The 17,072-nt window shown below is 45.6% G+C and overlaps 1 protein-coding gene across 2 annotated transcripts in view; it reads left to right on the top strand.

Annotated features, from left to right (window-relative positions):
• Blnk (B cell linker) overlaps positions 1–17,072 on the top strand; it is a 75,392-nt gene that overhangs the window by 49,013 nt on the left and 9,307 nt on the right. For both annotated transcript variants that reach the window (XM_042263511.2, XM_042263507.2), the window contains exons 9-14: positions 3,396–3,465; positions 6,711–6,738; positions 7,487–7,529; positions 11,747–11,831; positions 12,522–12,553; positions 15,914–15,990. In XM_042263511.2, the coding sequence (XP_042119445.1) occupies positions 3,396–3,465; positions 6,711–6,738; positions 7,487–7,529; positions 11,747–11,831; positions 12,522–12,553; positions 15,914–15,990 (335 nt within the window). The remainder of the gene's footprint in view (positions 1–3,395; positions 3,466–6,710; positions 6,739–7,486; positions 7,530–11,746; positions 11,832–12,521; positions 12,554–15,913; positions 15,991–17,072) is intronic.

The raw sequence follows: 17,072 nt of genomic DNA, 5'->3' as shown, positions 1-17,072 counted from the left end.
CCTTGCCATGTGGCTGGTGGCTTCCTGGCGTCTTCACATGTTGCTTCTCCTGGCGGTGGCTGCAGTGTCTCTCCTCAGCCTTCTCTTCCCAGAATTCTCCTCTCTCCTTGTCCCACCTACTTCCTGCCTCGTCACTGGCCACCAGTGTTTTATTTATATAGAACAATATCCACAGCAGGCAACAGTGACTCTGACTGCACAGCAAGCCTCCAAAGAACAATACAGACTCCTGGCTAGAGAGAAGTGCCTGTCTGGGTCCACAGCTCACGTGGCCATGCCTCTTGCCCTCTCTGAGCCTCTGTCTGTTCTACTTGGTGTTAGTGAGGGGCAGGTGGCACATTTGCAGTCCCTAGCACTCTGCCAGCACCCAGAGACACTGGGGTATTCATCACAAGACACTGATGACAATCCTGTTTACTAATCCTTTATGAGTTATGATTTGAGTATTACATATAACACTCACCCATCTTAGTATAAAGTCAGTAATTTCTATGAACCATGACGTTTATGGTAACACATTATGTAATCGCTGCCCCATCTCACTTTTAGAAAATGGCCATGCCCACCCAGCCCCCAGGATCAGTTATGTCCATTTTTTTTTAAATATTTTCTTTCTTTCTTTTTTTTTTTAAGATTTATTTATTTATTATGCACACAGTGTTCTACCTGCATGTACCCCTGCAGGACAGAAGAGGACACCAGATCTCATTACGGATGGTTGTAAGCCACCATGTGGTTGCTGGGAATTGAACTCAGGACCTCTGGAGGAGCAGTCAGTGCTCTTAACCTCTGAGCCATCTCTCCAGCCCAGTTATGTCCATTTTTATAGTCAGTGCCGTCCCCACTTCCAGCTCCAGGCAACCGTATGTCTGCATCCACTGCTGTAAACCTGCTTTTGCTGACATTTCACATAGACAGAATCACTCACTAGGCAGCCCTGTGCATCTGGCTTCTGAACATCTGGCTCTTTTCCCTCACTATAAAGTTTTTAGCCATCTCAAATTTTTGCTCCTTTCCCAGATTCTGGCTGTGTCTGGCTGATTCTTAAAATGTCAGATTTATCCTGTTGTCTGACCATGAAAAGTAAATTTGATAAGATGGGGAGTGTCCCATTTCACAGAGCACCTGATACAGTGTTTCTAAGAGGTCACCCAGCCAGTTTGATGACAGAGAAATAAGTACAGTGCTATCTTCCTAATGCAAAACCACAGTGAATTTTTTTTTAATATATTTGTCAGGGGACAGGGCATGTTTTCCTTGGTACACACGAGGAGGTCCCAGGACAACTTTGTAAAGTCGGTTCCCTCACCATGTGGGTTCTGGGGATTGAACTTAGCTCCTCAGGCTTGGCGACAAGCACTTTTATCTGTTGAACCACGTCACTGTCCTAAGAACATGGGTTTGCACCAGCACCATGCTTTGCTTCCCCAGACTGCAGCTGGAAGGCCCTCCTGTCTGCCGGCTAAAAGTTATTTATGGAGAGGAAAGAAAAGGGAGGTGACAGTGTGCTATTTGGGGACATGGAGAAAAGAATAACTCAGTAGAAAAACCAGGCAGTAGGTCTAACAAAGGTTGGGGTGGGGGTGGGGTCTGACTTAGACCTTTTATCTGCTTCCTATTTTTTCAGACATGGTTGCCTCCTCTGCCCTGAATTCTTCTCTCTGAATATGGGTGGCTAGCCTATTTGCACAGTGTCAACCTTAACGTTCAATTTTACTCAGCCGTCAGATGATCACAGTGGGATGCACACACCGTGGTCGGATGACATTTCTCTTTATTTTCATGTCACAGGTACAGCTCACTGTATGTGAGGGAGCACAGTCATAAAACTGTGGACATGACCGCTCCATTATTGGGGGAAGAGTTTTATTATGATTAAATATCCAAAGGCATCTGGAAGAGTCCAGAGCAAACTGGCCACGGCCATGGCCAGGACCAGGGAAGCAGGGGCAGCGGGAGAGAATAGTGGAGACAGCAATAGAGACTAGAGCGCAGCAGGGGAGTGACTAGTGAGAAGAGCGAGAAAGCAAGATGAGAGCAAGACAGAGAACAGCAGGAGGTAGAGAGGATGTGGGGTGAACAAACCGGGTGGGTTATAAGGAGGATGAGTAGCAGAGGGAGGGAAGGGCCTGGAAGGGCACTTTGAAATGTGCAGCAGGTACTTGTGATACTGAGGGAGCCTCCAGGGGGCAGCATAGGTTGGCAGCTGCCGCAGGCATATGTTAATGGAGAGTCAAGGGAGCCGACTCCTTTTGGAGGATGGGGCTGGGGGGTGGGGTGGGGGGTGGATTTCACAAGTTCCTGAGGGAACACACAATGTTTATTCAATTCCGTTTGACCCATCACAAACTCTCATCATGAACCTTCTGTCTTACTGAGCAGTAGTGTCCAAGCAGTCCCCGTGTGGGGAATCTATCGCCTCTCCCAGTGTTTCCTTCGTGACTGTCTGGCTCTGTTTTCAGCCAGGCAGGCGGGGAGGGCGTGAATATATGTCCAGGTTGCTGGGTCCCTTCTGTGAGTTCAGAAGATGTGACGTGGGGAGTGGCCCAGCACTTGCCCTGCCTTGGCTGTGAGTGCGTAGACATTCTCTGGTGTGCATGAGGAGCAGACACTGTGCTGAAGCGTGAGACACATGAACTGGAAGGGTCGTGGGCACCAGGAGGCATGGGCTGAGCCCATGTGTCTCTAGACACCTTTCTTGAGCACACCTGTACAGCATACTCCGGGCATGTGGTATTTCTTGGTTCCCTCCCAAAGGAACTTTTGGGTGTTTTCACTGGGCTCTCAGAACCACGGTCCTTGAACTTGCCCATGAGTCTGAGGAGCAGGTCTTCCAGAAGCGTTAGAGTGACATTCTAACCTACAGCCTGTGTGAGAGTTGTATGTTGGCATTATTTTCTTTTCTCGTTTGTGTATGTTTGCGTTGTGTAGACACAGATGTGTGGGTGCATGTGAGGGCCTGAGACTGATGTTGGAAATCACCCTCCATCGCTCTCCACCTTTACTCCTTGAGGCAGGGTCTCTCAGCCAAACTTAGAGTTCATCAATATGGTTAGTCTCACTTCTAGATTTCTCTGAGTTTCCCAGCTCTACTTTCCAAGACTGGCATTACAAGCAAGCAGCCACGCCCACCTGTCATTTACATGGGCTCTGGGGGTCTGAACTCTTGGGTGGCCAGTGCTTCAACTACTGTATTATCCCCTCCCCCTATACTGGCGTCTCAAATCTCTCATCCTCTGTGCCCAGACATTTGGCCCCCCAGAATCAGTGTCACTAGGTCTATGCCCTTCACTTAAAGTCACACAAGGCACACGTGTCTCAGAAAGCGCAGCCTCACTAGTACAGCCATTCCTGAGGGCAGGGCACAAGGACTGACTCGTGTACGTTCTGCGCAGGTCGGAACAGTGGGGTCTGGGACTCCAAGTCACCTTTGCCTGCTGCACCGTCGCCACTGCCTCGAGCTGGGTGAGTACTGATTGAGGAGAGAGAGAGATCTGGGTGTGTAGGATGGTGAGGTCCTGCTGCCCCGGGGACTCCTGTTAGTTCTCTATTGATGCCAGCCTTCATGACAGGGCAGAGGAGCTGCCACGATAGTTGGAGATGGGGGGTCCTGCCTCACATACAGTCAGTTTTAGCTAAAATAGGAGTTCCTTGGCTCACGGTGGTTTGCAGGGCACCCCAGCTTTCAGCACCTGATAGTGCTGAGATCTCCAATCAGGTTCAACCTTTACTCTTTGCTCCCTGATTTCATTTGCAAGTAGTACATGGCCATTAAAAGTGTCCCTGGCATTAGAGCATGCATTAGGGTGCTCACACATCTGAACATGTTTTGTGGGACAATGCTTATGGGATTTAAGCTGGCTTTGGAAACTGCAAGGCGAGTATTATGACACCACCATATTAGTTCCTTTTCTATTGCTGGCATAGGACACTGACCAAAGCAGCTTATAAAAGAAAGTATTTGATCCGGGCCTAGTTTCAGGGTTTGAGACCACGATGGCAGAGCAACGGAGTAACTGAGAACTTATGTCTTGATCCACAACCATGAGGTAGAGAGGAGAGAGAGACTGGGAATAGCACAAGGTGCTTTATGGTGTTGTTGTTGCTGTTGTTTTTGTCGGGAAGAAGGAGGTAGGTTTGAGACAGGGTTTCTCTGTGAAACCCTGGCTGTTCTGGAACCTGCTTTATAGACCAGGCTGGCCTCGAACTCAGAGAGCCACCTGCCTCTACCTCCTTAGTGCTGGGAGTGAGGGCACGTGCCACCTCTACCTGGCAGCGCAAGTCTTTTGAGACCTCAAAGCCTGCTCCCAGTGACACACCTTCTTTAACAGGGCCACTCCTTCCCCCAAAGTTCTACCTACTGAGAACCAAATATTCAAATATATGTCTATGGAGATCATCTTATTCAAACCACCATATATCCCATACAATTATGTAGGCTCAATAGGTCCTTACAAAAGTACACTTACGAGCTGGGAAGTTGGCTCAGTGGTTAAGAGCAGGCGACCCTCTTCCAGACGACCTGAGTCTGATCCCCAGATCGCATGCCAGGAGGCTTACAACCACCTGTGACTCCAGCTCCAGGGGACCTGGCAAATCTGACCTACATGGCACCTATCTACACACACACACACACACACACACACACACACACACACACTCACACTCACACATACACCACACACACACACACACACACACACACATACACCATACACATACACACACACACTCACACATACACCATACACACACACACACAAATTTTAATAAAATAAATTTTTTTAAGCACACTTACATATGTGTAAAACTGGACTGCACGGTTACAATCTTAATTCTACCCCAGTGGAACCCAAACCAGCCTGGATTTGGTGGGTTATTAACCTGCACCCCTCTCTTGCCCTCTCTTTGAGCAGTTACTGAGTCTTTCTGAACCTGTTTCCTGATCTCTAAAATGTGACAATAACAGAAAAACAATGGAGATGGGGTCTCACTGTGTAGTCCTGGCTGGCCTGGAACGTGCTATGTAGGTCAGGCTGGCTGCCGGCCCCTGCCTCCCACATGCTGGAATTAAAAGCCCATGCGACCACACACAGCTTCTTCTGGGTTTTCAGTTCTGTTTGAGGCAGGGTTTCACTCTGTATAATACACACTTGGGAAGGTCCTTTGCATGGTTGAAGTCGTCTATGAGGAGCTTAACCTCGTTCCAGACAGACTTCTTACAGACACTGGATTATTATTAGTACTCTGCTCTACGCTTCAGCGATCCCACAAAGCATGAGAGGGAGCAGCGGGAGGAAGGGAGAAGAGAGTGGAGAGCTGAATCAAGGACAGGGAAAAGAATTAAAAATAGACGCCAGCAAGAAGCAGAAAGCCTTAGCCACAGTGAGTCCAAGCTCTAAGGAGGCCGAGATAAATGGGAATGTTGTCATAGGTGCAGACATCTAGGACCGTAGATCACAAAGGTTTTGAACTAGTGGGGCTGTGGGTCTCTTGGAAGACAGACATCAGAGAACAGTTGTCTGGAAGTGGAGCAGAGGTGAATACAGGAAGGTGATGGTTGCCTCCTCACCTGCTTGATTGGTTTTTTATTCTTATTTGTTTACCTCTACTTGGGCCCCAGGCAGGACCCATAGAGTGCCAGGTAGGGGCTCTGCCTTTACCTCACTCCTCAGATCACACTGAGGAAGCTAGAGCGTGCAGCTGCCTTTCCACCAAAAGACGGGCCCAAGGTCACCAAGCAGCCAGCAGCAGACCTGAGGCAAGAGTTGTTCTGATGACTCTTGGCAACTGGACCTTTGTTTATTAACAGTAATGTGGCGGTTTGAATAAGAATGGCCCCTATAGGCTCATATATTTGAATGCTTAGGGAGTGGCACCATTTGAAAGGATTAGGAGGTGTGGCCTTGTTAGAGGAAGTGTGTCATTGGGGGTGGGCTTTGAGGTCTCAAAAGCCCACACAAGGCCAAGAGTCAGTCTCTCTCTCCCCTCCCCTCCTCTCTTCTCCTCTCCTCCTCGTCCTCCTCGTCCTCATCCTCGTCCTCCTCGTCCTCCTCGTCCTCCTCATTCTCCTCGTCCTCATCCTCCTCCGCTTCTTCCTTCCTTCCTTCCTTCCTTCCTTCCTTCCTTCCTTCCTTCCTTCCTTCCTTCCCTTCTTCTTCTTCTTCTTCTTCTTCTTCTTCTTCTTCTTCTTCTTCTTCTTCTTCTTCTTCTTCTTCTTCTTCATCTTCTCCTTCTCCTCCTCCTCCTCCTCCTCCTTCCTCTCCCTCCCTCTCTCTCTCTCTCTCTCTCTCTCTCTCTCTCTCTCTCTCTCTCTCTCTCTCCCTATGGATCAGGATGCAGCTCTCAGCTACTGCTCCAGAACCTGCCTGCATGCTACCACGCTCCCTGCCATACTGATTACAGACTGAACCTCTGAAACTGTAAGCAAGCCCTCAATTAAATGCTATCTTTTATAAGAATTGCCTTGGTCATGGTGTCTCTTCACAAAACAATAGAACAATAGAGTGCTGACTAAGAGGGTTAACCCTTCTCCATCTGTTGGGAGGATCATCACTATTAAATCCTCCATCCATCCCTATCTGTCCTTCAAGCTCAGTCTTCCTACCCACTGTCTTCACTTTCATGGTTTAGGTCTAAGAAGAAGAAGGTTACCGGTAGCTCTGCTTCGTCTTGCTTGTGTCTAACAAGGCTAATCTCTTATTCCCCAGGAAGAAAACAGCCACACCACTGAAGACAGTAAGTGGATTCTGCACTTGAAAGTGCTTCACATTTCCTGCAGTCTTGGTTGTTAGCCACTTACTTAAGGTCAACAATGCATCCAGTTGTGCTCAACACAGCGGCTTAGCAGTTGAAGCTGCTGCCCGGACAACCCAGAGCAACTTCGAATCTCAGGGAGCTGGGAAGGTGCTACTCCTGATGAGGTGGTCCTTGCTGGGTCCTGTTAGCCTTTCTGACTGTGTGCGGCAGATAACGGGAGGTGTGCAGTCATCCATGCCTCCATCACTGCTGACCCCAGAAAACAGCAGACCACTATGGATCAGATAAACAGTCACAGACCAGACTCAGCTTCTGATCAGAATGCAGTGACCCTGGGCAAGCCCATGATGCAACTTGGCCCAGCTGGACCTGAGCTGACTCTAGAACCTGACAGTGACTATTGCTTAGGATTCATAGAAGGTGGGACCATGAGACCAAAGCCAGATGCCCGATGCCCACCACATGAGCACTGCTGCCTGGCAGCTGCTGAGGGTCATGGTGTCCATCAACACTGCTGACAGATTAGTCATGTCCCCACAATGAAATGCACCGCTCCTTCCACGAGACACACTCATCCAGTTTTCAATGAATGAAAACTGCTTTCGCTTTGTTGGTATGATTTGGAGTAGCTACATCAAATCTCTACCAGCATATTTAATATTGCTCTGACTTTTATCTCCATGTTCTGCTGGGCTGAATGTCTTTGTCTTTTTTTTCCTTAACATAGACTCCAGTTGCCTCTCCACAGAACGCATCAAACGTTTGTGAAGGTAAATGTGTTTATTCTGAAGATTGAGAATGTACTCCAAAAGTAATTTTTCTATTAATGATTTGCATATAAATCCTTAACTCTGAATTTCTTTCATTATTTAGGAGCCAATTGTTAATATGGAGCCAACTCTTCTGAATGATTAGTATTTTGCACTGAAGTAGTGAATAGCAAAGTTAGCTCTGGAGCCTGAGGGTAGCAGGCAGGGTCTGTGGAGGAGGCTACAGCCTGCCTGCCACTTGCTTACTGCAGACGGCCACAGCCAGCTAGAAAGCAATATGGTGGTACTATGTATGACCCTAGAGCCACCTACATGTCTCAGAACAGCTTAGAAGAGGTCACGAAGTTTTAAAACCCTGTTTATTTAAACAAGTTCTGTTGTAAAGTTCTCAGAGTTCAAATGCCCCTAGTCTTAGTATATCTTCAAATACCCTTTGCTTCACCATCTCTCAAAACAACATGCTTTTTTTTTTTTTTTTTTTTTTTTTGGTTTTTTGAGACAGGGTTTCTCTGTGTAGCTTTGCACCTTTCCTGGAACTCACTTGGACAACATGCTTTTTAATAATCACCTCATTTAAAAAGTTTGTATTTGAAAAGCGTGAATGGGGACAGGAAAAAGAAAAGATGACTCATTCATGATGTCGACACTTAGAGCACAGAGATTGAAGTCCTGCACCCATCCAACTCCACACATGAAGGCTTCTTCCTGTGCTTCATTACAGCGTGTGTCCTTTCACAGAGCACGCTGGTGTCCCTGCTCAGGGGACAGTGGCTTTTTTCTGAGCACACACCGCTGCTCTCATCTCCCCTTTTATCCACCATTAGGTTTCTCCCCCATTCTTTTCCCTCTTCTTTCTTCCCGCAGGCTGTTTCTGTCCCCCACGCCCTCCTTGGCTGTCCTGTGGTTCTCTGCCTCCCCTTTGAAGTTTTCTGTTCCTGGATATCCCACGCATGCCCTGAGCATCCTTCCAGGCTCTCCAGCCTGATAAGCAGGAGCAGAGCGGACAGTCCTAAGTGACTGGAGCCTCTGTGTAAACTTAAAGGCTTTGAGAATCTCCAAAACCAGGTTGGGCGGGCTGCTGGCTTGCCCCCTGCTTCTCAGGCTTTTCCCCCAGAGGAGCTTAGCAAGCGCCTTCCTTTGGACTCCTTCTAAAAGCAGAGGCAGTGGCCATTTAAACTCAAATGGAGGGAGCAGCCATCTCTGCCCTGGGGAGGAGACTTCAGGAATGTAAAAACAAGTGAGAAAGACAGACAGACAAGGAAACTAGTGACTTGAGACCATGCAGGGCTTTGTTTGAGTGAGGTAAACTCTGTAAGAATCATTTCTGCTTACAAGCTGGGACACAGGTTGAAAAGTTTCCTTTTTCAGCTGGTATTTGTCCATTGCTGGGATGACCAGTGAGTTAAAGAGTCAGATGACTGATAGACATCTCTCATGACTGGGGTTGCTGTTGTTGGTGGTGGTGGTATGGCCTGGGCAGGAAGACAGGAATCCAGAGAAACAATCTACTTGAGTTCTTATATGTGAGTGGGTGCGGGAAAAGAAACTGCCGATGTGACTGATCTGTGATGTGGTTAAGGTTTTTATTGTAGATATGAGAGAAAACAGCCAGAGGCATCTGGAAGAGTCTAGAGTAGAGAGCAGTAGACTGAACATAGCCAGGACTAGGGAAGCAAGAGAGAATAGCGAAGATACTGAGATAACAAGAGATGAGAACAGAGTACAGCTAGATAGAGTAAGCGAGCAATTAGTGAGGATAATCAGGTCATAAGAGGGACAAGCGGCTGTGGGGAGGGAATGCCTGAAGCTAGCATGTCTTTGAAATGTGTAACAGGTCCTTGCAATACTGGGGAGCCCAGAGGCCAGCATGGATCTTGTATAATATTAGAGGGCCTTAATATTATACATCCCAGGGGCTCAGGAGAGAGAACTATGAATGGCGAGGACTCTTTTCGGGAAATAGAATCTCAGCACACAGAGCTCTTAGTCCAGTCATTTATTCTTTCAAATCTTCTTCGCCATCCTCCCGTGCCCAGGGAGTCCCAGTATATATATACACTTACAAGGAGTAATCCCTTGGCAGTGCAAAACCAGGATTCCAGGGTTAAATGGAGGGGTGATAAGAATCACATGGAGGGGCAGTAATTGTTAATTATTATTCACAACCCAAAAGGGAAGTGACTAATGGGGAAATGAATTAACTAAAGGCTAAATTTGGGTAATATCTAAGAAGAGGGATCTTATGTGCTCCACTATAGTCTTAAACGTGATTGGTAGAAAATGTTAAGAGTCTATAAACTGCTAGGTCAATGGGAGAAAATAAAACTGCCTTCTTTTTTCCTGTGGCTCCTTTCTGTCCAAGCTATCTGCCGTTTTTCTGCAGGGTGGGGGAACTGTTTGTAGTTCAGTCGCTAGGCAACCTGTGCACAGCTAGATGCCTCTGGTGATAGTTAAAGGGAGATCTGGAACTAGAGGTAAGGTTTGGGAAAGGAGAAAGTTAAGCTTAATTGGCACATCTGCCAGGCCTTCTCAAACAGGTTGTCTGGACACTTAAGTCTGTTCTTAGAGAGTACAGAGGTGTCTCTGATAAGGTACTTTCCTCCATCTGGGGATGGACCTGGCCAGATGCTGCCAATAACAATAATTACAGGGAGGCTTGAACTGGGGTTCCGGCTGTACATAGCTGTCAGCACAGAAGGTTATCTAAATATTCCTTTAGTAGAGGGGAAATGGTGCCCAATAAATGATGGAAAAGCTACAATAGCACACAAGAAACCCATAGCAGGAAACAGCTGATAATCAAAAGCCAAATATCACCAAGGCTCCTTGAGCCTCAGCTTGACCTCTGGAAGGCCCTTGGCTTCTTCCAGGTATTAGCTTTGTCATAATCAGCAGAAATTCTACTTTGTATATTTTTGTGGCTTGTAGCACATGGACTTTGGTATTCTGATAGGCACCACCAGTAGCCATGTGTCCCTTCTGCCAGAGGTAAGGGAAATGCTCCTTTTCACAGATAGGAACCAGCTTCACAAGTTCCTGAGGAATGCTGGCTTTTACCTAACAGCCAGAAAACCTCTAGTCCAGTTTGAGCTCATTTCTAGATATTTGGACAGCTTGAGAGACCCAACAGTTCTAGAAACCAAGTTACTGTAATTATGGGAACCATCACAGCTCTACCAAATGGAGGAAGCTTTTACAAGATGGCAAGGCTCTGGCTAACAGTGTCTAGAAGCAATACATACAGTGTGGTCAAAGCTTAAGACTGCCGGAAACTAGTGTGGGCATTGTGCTCCTTTGGGAATTTCAGAGTTTTAAAGAAATGAGCACAGAGTTAGCATGGCAGTTCAAAGTAACCTGCCACACATCTGAAATAGCTCTAGAGTTCAAGGCTGGCTGAATGTCAGTGCACTCGGGCTGACCACTTTTAGCATGGGAGTCACTGCTTCTGTTCCTTTGAAGTTCCCTGTAGCTTTTTTCTTTTAACGTCACAGTAGGAAAGTTCCCTATGGGCTTCAACAGAGATTTCTTAAGCTCTGTGGTTATGTCTATTTCCTACCCTCCCTCAAGAGCATGCTGAGATCCAAGCAATGTCAACATTCAAGGGCAACCTGGACTTTGATTCAATTAATTTTTCACAAGTAGATCATTCTTAAATCCTGAGATTTTTACCTCTCATCAGCAATAAGTTACTTATACTCCATCTCATGACTAAGCAAGACACACGAAGGTGTGGTAACACTTGAAGGGCGGTTACACAGAGAAAGCAGAGAATGAGCTGTGCAGAGGGCTGTCAAGCCTGTGCATCGCCTGGCACCCACCTGTGCTCAGACACTTACAGTCCAGTACCCAGGGGTTCATCACCTGGCACCCACCTGTGCTCAGACACTTACAGTCCGGTACCCAGGGGTTCATCGCCTGGCACCCACCTGTGCTCAGACACTTACAGTCCGGTACCCAAGGGTTCTGTCTTCATGGACACTGCTGAAGGAGGAGCACAGAGGTACCAGCATGGTAACACTGCCAAGAGGGAGCTATGGTTCTAAGAGCACACACACACACCAAGAGAGTCACAAGTACACAGACTGAGAACTCCTTAGAAGACAGGGTATTGGGAAGACATCTGGCTAAAGGGGGTCCTCCACAGCTGAGTGGCTGGATTTGGGGATGGGGACTGATATTTCACTTTAATGCTAATGTGAGATCCTCTCCTAATCCAGAAAAGCCTGTCCCTGCTGAACGCCACCGAGGGTCTAGTCACAGACAAGACAGTGTACAGTCACCAGTATTTCCTCCTGCCCAGAAGTAAGAATCCTTCCATTTATTTATTTATTAATTCTTTTAAAAATATTTTCATTTTGATTTTTTGTCTGTATATATGTGAGTATGTGTTGCATGTGTGTGAAAAGGGTATCAGATCCCCTGGAGCTAGAGTTGCACGGTTGTGAGCCATCTAGTGTGGGCACTAGGAACTGAACTCAGGTCTTCTGGAACAACCTCTCCAATCCCTTCATTTTAAAGACAGGGTCTTACTCTGTAGCCCCAGCTTGCCTGGCTATGTATGCATTGCCTTCCTTATATATGCAGCCAGGATGCCTTTAACTCCTCCCTCAGCCTCCAGAGTGTGGGGACAACAGATCATGAGCTAGCTCTTTTCCCTTTGAGAACAAGTTTCTTCTTGTTGCTATGGAAATTCATTGTCATACAAGGTCACAGGGGGAAGCAATGTTTCGTCACTTCTTAATTAAATCTGGGAAGATGTTAGCAACTCAAGAAACTAAGAATTTCAGAGATCCATTCTTCAGGTTATTGGTCTCATCTAAAACATAGCACTTCAGCCAAGGCTCCCCTTTGCAAAGCTAAAGGGAAAAATCTTGGTTTTCCAGAAGTTTTTGTTGCCCCGCCCACCTTTAGATCTTGATACCCTTTGGTGTGGAGTCTCCAGATTTTGTATTGTGTTCTGCCTTTTACTTAACCTGAATTTCTTCCTTTCAGACCTATCCATCAAAAGCCTGTTCCTCTGCCAAGTAAGTACAATGAAACCATGATGACTGTTTTAATGAGGGTTTCTATCGCTGTAAAGAGATACCATGACCACCACAACTCTTACAAAGGATAACATTTCATCGAGGTGGCTGCTTACAGTTCAGAGGTTCAGTCCATTATCATCATGGTAGGGAGCGTGTTGATGTGCAGGCAGACATGGTGCTGGCTACATCTTGATCAGAAGGCAGCAGGAAATAGACTGTGACACTGGGAGTAGCTTCAGCATAGGAGACCTCATAAGAGACCTCAAAGCCTGCCCCTCACAGTGACACACCTCCTCAACAAGGCCACACCTACTCCGACAAGGCCACGCCTCTTAATAGTGTCACTCCCTATGAGCTTATGGGGGCCAGTTACATTCAAACCACCACAACGGTCAACCACAAGTGACCATGGGGACTAAAAAGCGCTGTTACTTCCACTGTGTGGTCCCATGTCTTCTCTTGTTTGCTTCCTTGTCTGTAAAATGGGGCCAACAATATTTATTTTGTAGAGTTATGTTGAAAGGTAAATATTTCCAATCTTTAGTATTGGTTGAACATTTACTTATCAATCATCATCATCATCATTTAAAAAAATCACAATACAGCTATTTTCAAAGTCAGATTATGTGAAACAACATGTGAAAAAATGTCTAATACAGTGCTTGGCACCTAGAAGGTTCTCAATAAATGATAGGTATTTCATTTAAATCTGAAAGACATTTTAGTGAGCCTCACATATATCTATAAATTGTGCCTTACAGTGAGAATGTGGTAGTTATCTGGATAGTTTTCCCAAGGTAAACATCACCTTATATATGAATCAGATGAGTCAGATCTGGAGAGATGGATCAGAGGGTGAGTTCAGTCCCCAGCACCCACAGAGGCCTGGGACTCCAACTCCAGGGGACCAATGTCCTCTTCTCACTCACATACACATACACACGTGTGCAATTAAAAAGAAAACCTCTAATAAGTACATCTATGACTCAGTGAGTCAGGCTCACAGAAGGGAACTACCTCCACCTTTTTTTTTTTTCCAACTCAATATAGGAGGTGAAAAAAAAAGGAAAGCGCTACATAAAATTCGGGACATATTCCAAAACAATCAAGATTAACCATTCAAATAAACAGAATAATTGTCACTTACAAAAATACATTTGCATTTTTGCTGCATAAGTTAATTTTTTTAGTTTTTAATTACTTTTTTAATTTCATTTAAAGAAAATGAAACTTTGCTAAGTAGTTTTTCTGTTCATTCTAAATTTGTCTATAGAAGTTTATTTTTCTGTTTAGAAAGCTGCATTTTACCAGTTGTTTTCCAGCTCTAGTCCTTCTTTGCATTGTTGCTGATCATCTCTCCACCACGTGCCAGCCACTGGTAGAGGGAAGACTAGGATGGACAATGGCCTTGTCCTAGTGGAAGTGACATTATTGCTGCAGGAGACACACGCAGTACAACAAGCAGGGAGACAAACAGTCTCACATTAGGCAACCTCAAAGCGCCCTGAAAGAAAACAGCTAGGTGGGGTGGGGTGGGCGGTAGAGACGGGTGGGGTCGGTAAGGGCTGTCCTCTTAGATGGGGTGATCTGGGAATGGTTCTTCTGCGATGGGGTTCCCCAAGGTCCCGCCACAAAAAGTGGGGCAAAGACAAAACGTCGAAAACAGAGAGGTCCCAGCACATATTCATGATTCTGAAAGTGTCAGTCTTGGGTGCTCGCCTGACTGTGACCCTCAGAAACCAGCCAGCACGGTTTCTAGGCTCCCTGGGGAAGTCTGACCACCCTCTCAACTGTATTGCTGTATCTGGGAGTGTTCTCCCACCTGTCCTGAAGCCACCTCTGGGAAGCCACCTTCTGGTCCATTGTTCTCAAGAGCAGTGTGACTCTCAATGCTGCGGGCATAGAGCTGCTGCTTACGTCTTGATTGCTCAACCCTTGGAAGTCCAAGTTCCAAGAAGACAGAGCATTTTGCTGTTCTGTTCACCAATGTATGTAAAATATACATATTTCCCAGTGCCTAGATCCACATCAGGTACACAAGAATGAAAGAGAGAGAGAAAGAAAGAGAGATGAAGGAGGGAGAGAGGGAGGGAGGGAGGGAGGGAGGGAGGGAGGAAGGAAGGAAGGCAAGCAAGCAGCTGAGTGTTTTCTGTTTCATGTGTTTCTATAGTCAGACTATAAACTTGAGGGAGTTTTTGTTTTAATTCAAGGATTCTCAAGCAATTTCACCTTAACACTATTTTTAATACTTTTAAAATTCATTGAAGACCCAAATAATTTTGGTTTAAACATTTCTTCCTACTGATAATACTTTTATTATAAATTAAAACTGTTGATGAAGGAATTTGGAGGAGATATACCCAAAATACTTTATATGTGTTCATAAAAATGACCCTGCATAATAAAATAAAAATGATTAACTAAGTTAACAATGAAAGATAACACATTCAGCAACCAGACCATTTTTAAAGCTGTAGATTAGAGCAGTAGATGTGTGGCTGACTACTCCCATGCTTTATGTGTTTTGTAACTCTCAAAATGGAGCATGAAGAGATTGCTTCTTATGATCAAAGCTTAAAAAACAAAAGCTGTTAAATAATCCATTTAAAAGCTACTTGAGGCCAGGCGTTGGTGGCGCACGCCTTTAATCCCAGCACTCGGGAGGCAGAGCCAGGCGGATCTCTGTGAGTTCGAGGCCAGCCTGGGCTACCAAGTGAGCTCCAAGAAAGGCGCAAAGCTACACAGAGAAACCCTGTCTCAAAAAACCAAAAAAAAAAAAAAAAAAAAAAGCTACATGAAATCATTATACACTAACATAAATATTTATATGTGTGCGCGCGCGCGCGCGTGTGTGTGTGTGTGTGTGTGTGTGTGTGTGTGTGTGTGTGTGTATGTGTATTTGTGTGTGAGTGTGTATAGAGTGCACTAGATTACATTCTGCAAATCCTACTTCTGAGACAGGGTCTTACTGTGTAGCCCAGTCTGGCCTTAAACTTGTGATCCCCCTGCCTCAGTTTCCTAGTAGCTGGTATTACAACCTAAATTACCAGTTCCAACTTGACAGAAATTTTAAGTGCCTAGAGCCAAAAGTCAGTTGCTATACTTTTCTTGTTGAAAGACAAGAAGAAAACCTAGGTTTTTCAAAGATAGGTATTTGCCAAAAAAGCAAAAGACCTCTCAAAGGTCTGGAATGATCTTGGGGATTTCAAGGGGTCCTGAGGCCTCCTCTGAACAGCACTGTCCTAAGGATTTTTCAGTTCTGTGTGTGGCCCACGGTGCTAGCTCCGTAGTGAGGCACAGGCACTCTAACTGCACAGAAACCAGTAAAGATTAATGGAATCTTCAAATCTCTTTCAGGGTTTCCAGAAGGGGGAAGCCCAGCTGTAGATGGACCTTTACCTAGCTTTTCATCTAATTCCACTTTTGCAGACCAGGTATGGTGTGAGTTTGATGTTATCAGACTGTTTCCAGTGAACTTTGGGTAAGGGCATGTCTTTGGAGAAGACAATTTGGAGTAAGCCTCAACACGGAGTCTGGATTTTAATTAAGTTGGCCTGGTGGATACAGTATGTCTTGTTGTTTTCAGTGACTAAGAAATACCTGCCCCATTTCTTCTCACTTCTATTCCAGATACCCTGAAAGACAATTAGTGCTTCTTTTGGGGGAATGTGTTGTTTTTGTTGTTATTCCTCTCACATAGATTTTATTTAAACTTTATAATTTCCTCAGAATAGACCTGTGGAAGCTTATGATGTTACAGCCTATATCAAAAAGAACAGCATAAAAAGACAGAGAAAGGACCCTGTGTGCTTGAATAAGTCTCTCTGAGCTGATGCAAAAATGTGAAGATGATAAGCAAATAAATATCCTTATTTGTCAAAATCGAATAAGATAATATTATTGAAACACTGGCGATTGGGAGCTGGGGAAATCGTTCAGTTGGTAAAGTGCTTGCCGCACAAACATGAGGATTTAAATTTTATCTCCAGAACCAACAAACAGAACAGGAGAAAACAAAATGAAAAAGGGATGTGATGCTGTGTGGTTGTAAGCTCAGCACTGGGGAGACAGAAACAGAGATCCCTGGGGTGGACTGGCCAGCTAGCCCAGCTTAATCTTAGAGCCCAGTGAGAGATGCTATCTCAAAAACCAAAGTAGACAGCTCCTAGGAGCAACATGAAATGTTGGTGTCTGGCACACGTGCACCCCTGCTTGTCCACGTGTGCACGAGCATACACCCCTACACACATGTGATGTGAACACTCTGAAATTACGAAGCACTCTATAAAGCATCAAGAATAAGAGCACAATGAGAAAAGAGTATATAATTCATTCAGGAGGAAAAATGGTTGAGGAACCTAGTGAGGTCCGTTTACGTTTTAGTACTAAATTTAGCAGCAAATGCCAAATGGGAATGAGCTAGCCATAGAAGCCTTGTGGTTGACCAAAGGAAACACAAAAGTCATTTTAACAGTAGTGGTGAAGATGCAGATTATTGCTCCTGACTTGGTTTTGC

This window comes from Peromyscus maniculatus, chromosome 1 (genome assembly GCF_049852395.1).
Source record: "Peromyscus maniculatus bairdii isolate BWxNUB_F1_BW_parent chromosome 1, HU_Pman_BW_mat_3.1, whole genome shotgun sequence".
NCBI lineage: Eukaryota > Metazoa > Chordata > Mammalia > Rodentia > Cricetidae > Peromyscus > Peromyscus maniculatus.
The sequence above is the reverse complement of the archived record's forward strand: the minus strand, read 5'-3'. Positions and strand labels throughout refer to the sequence as shown.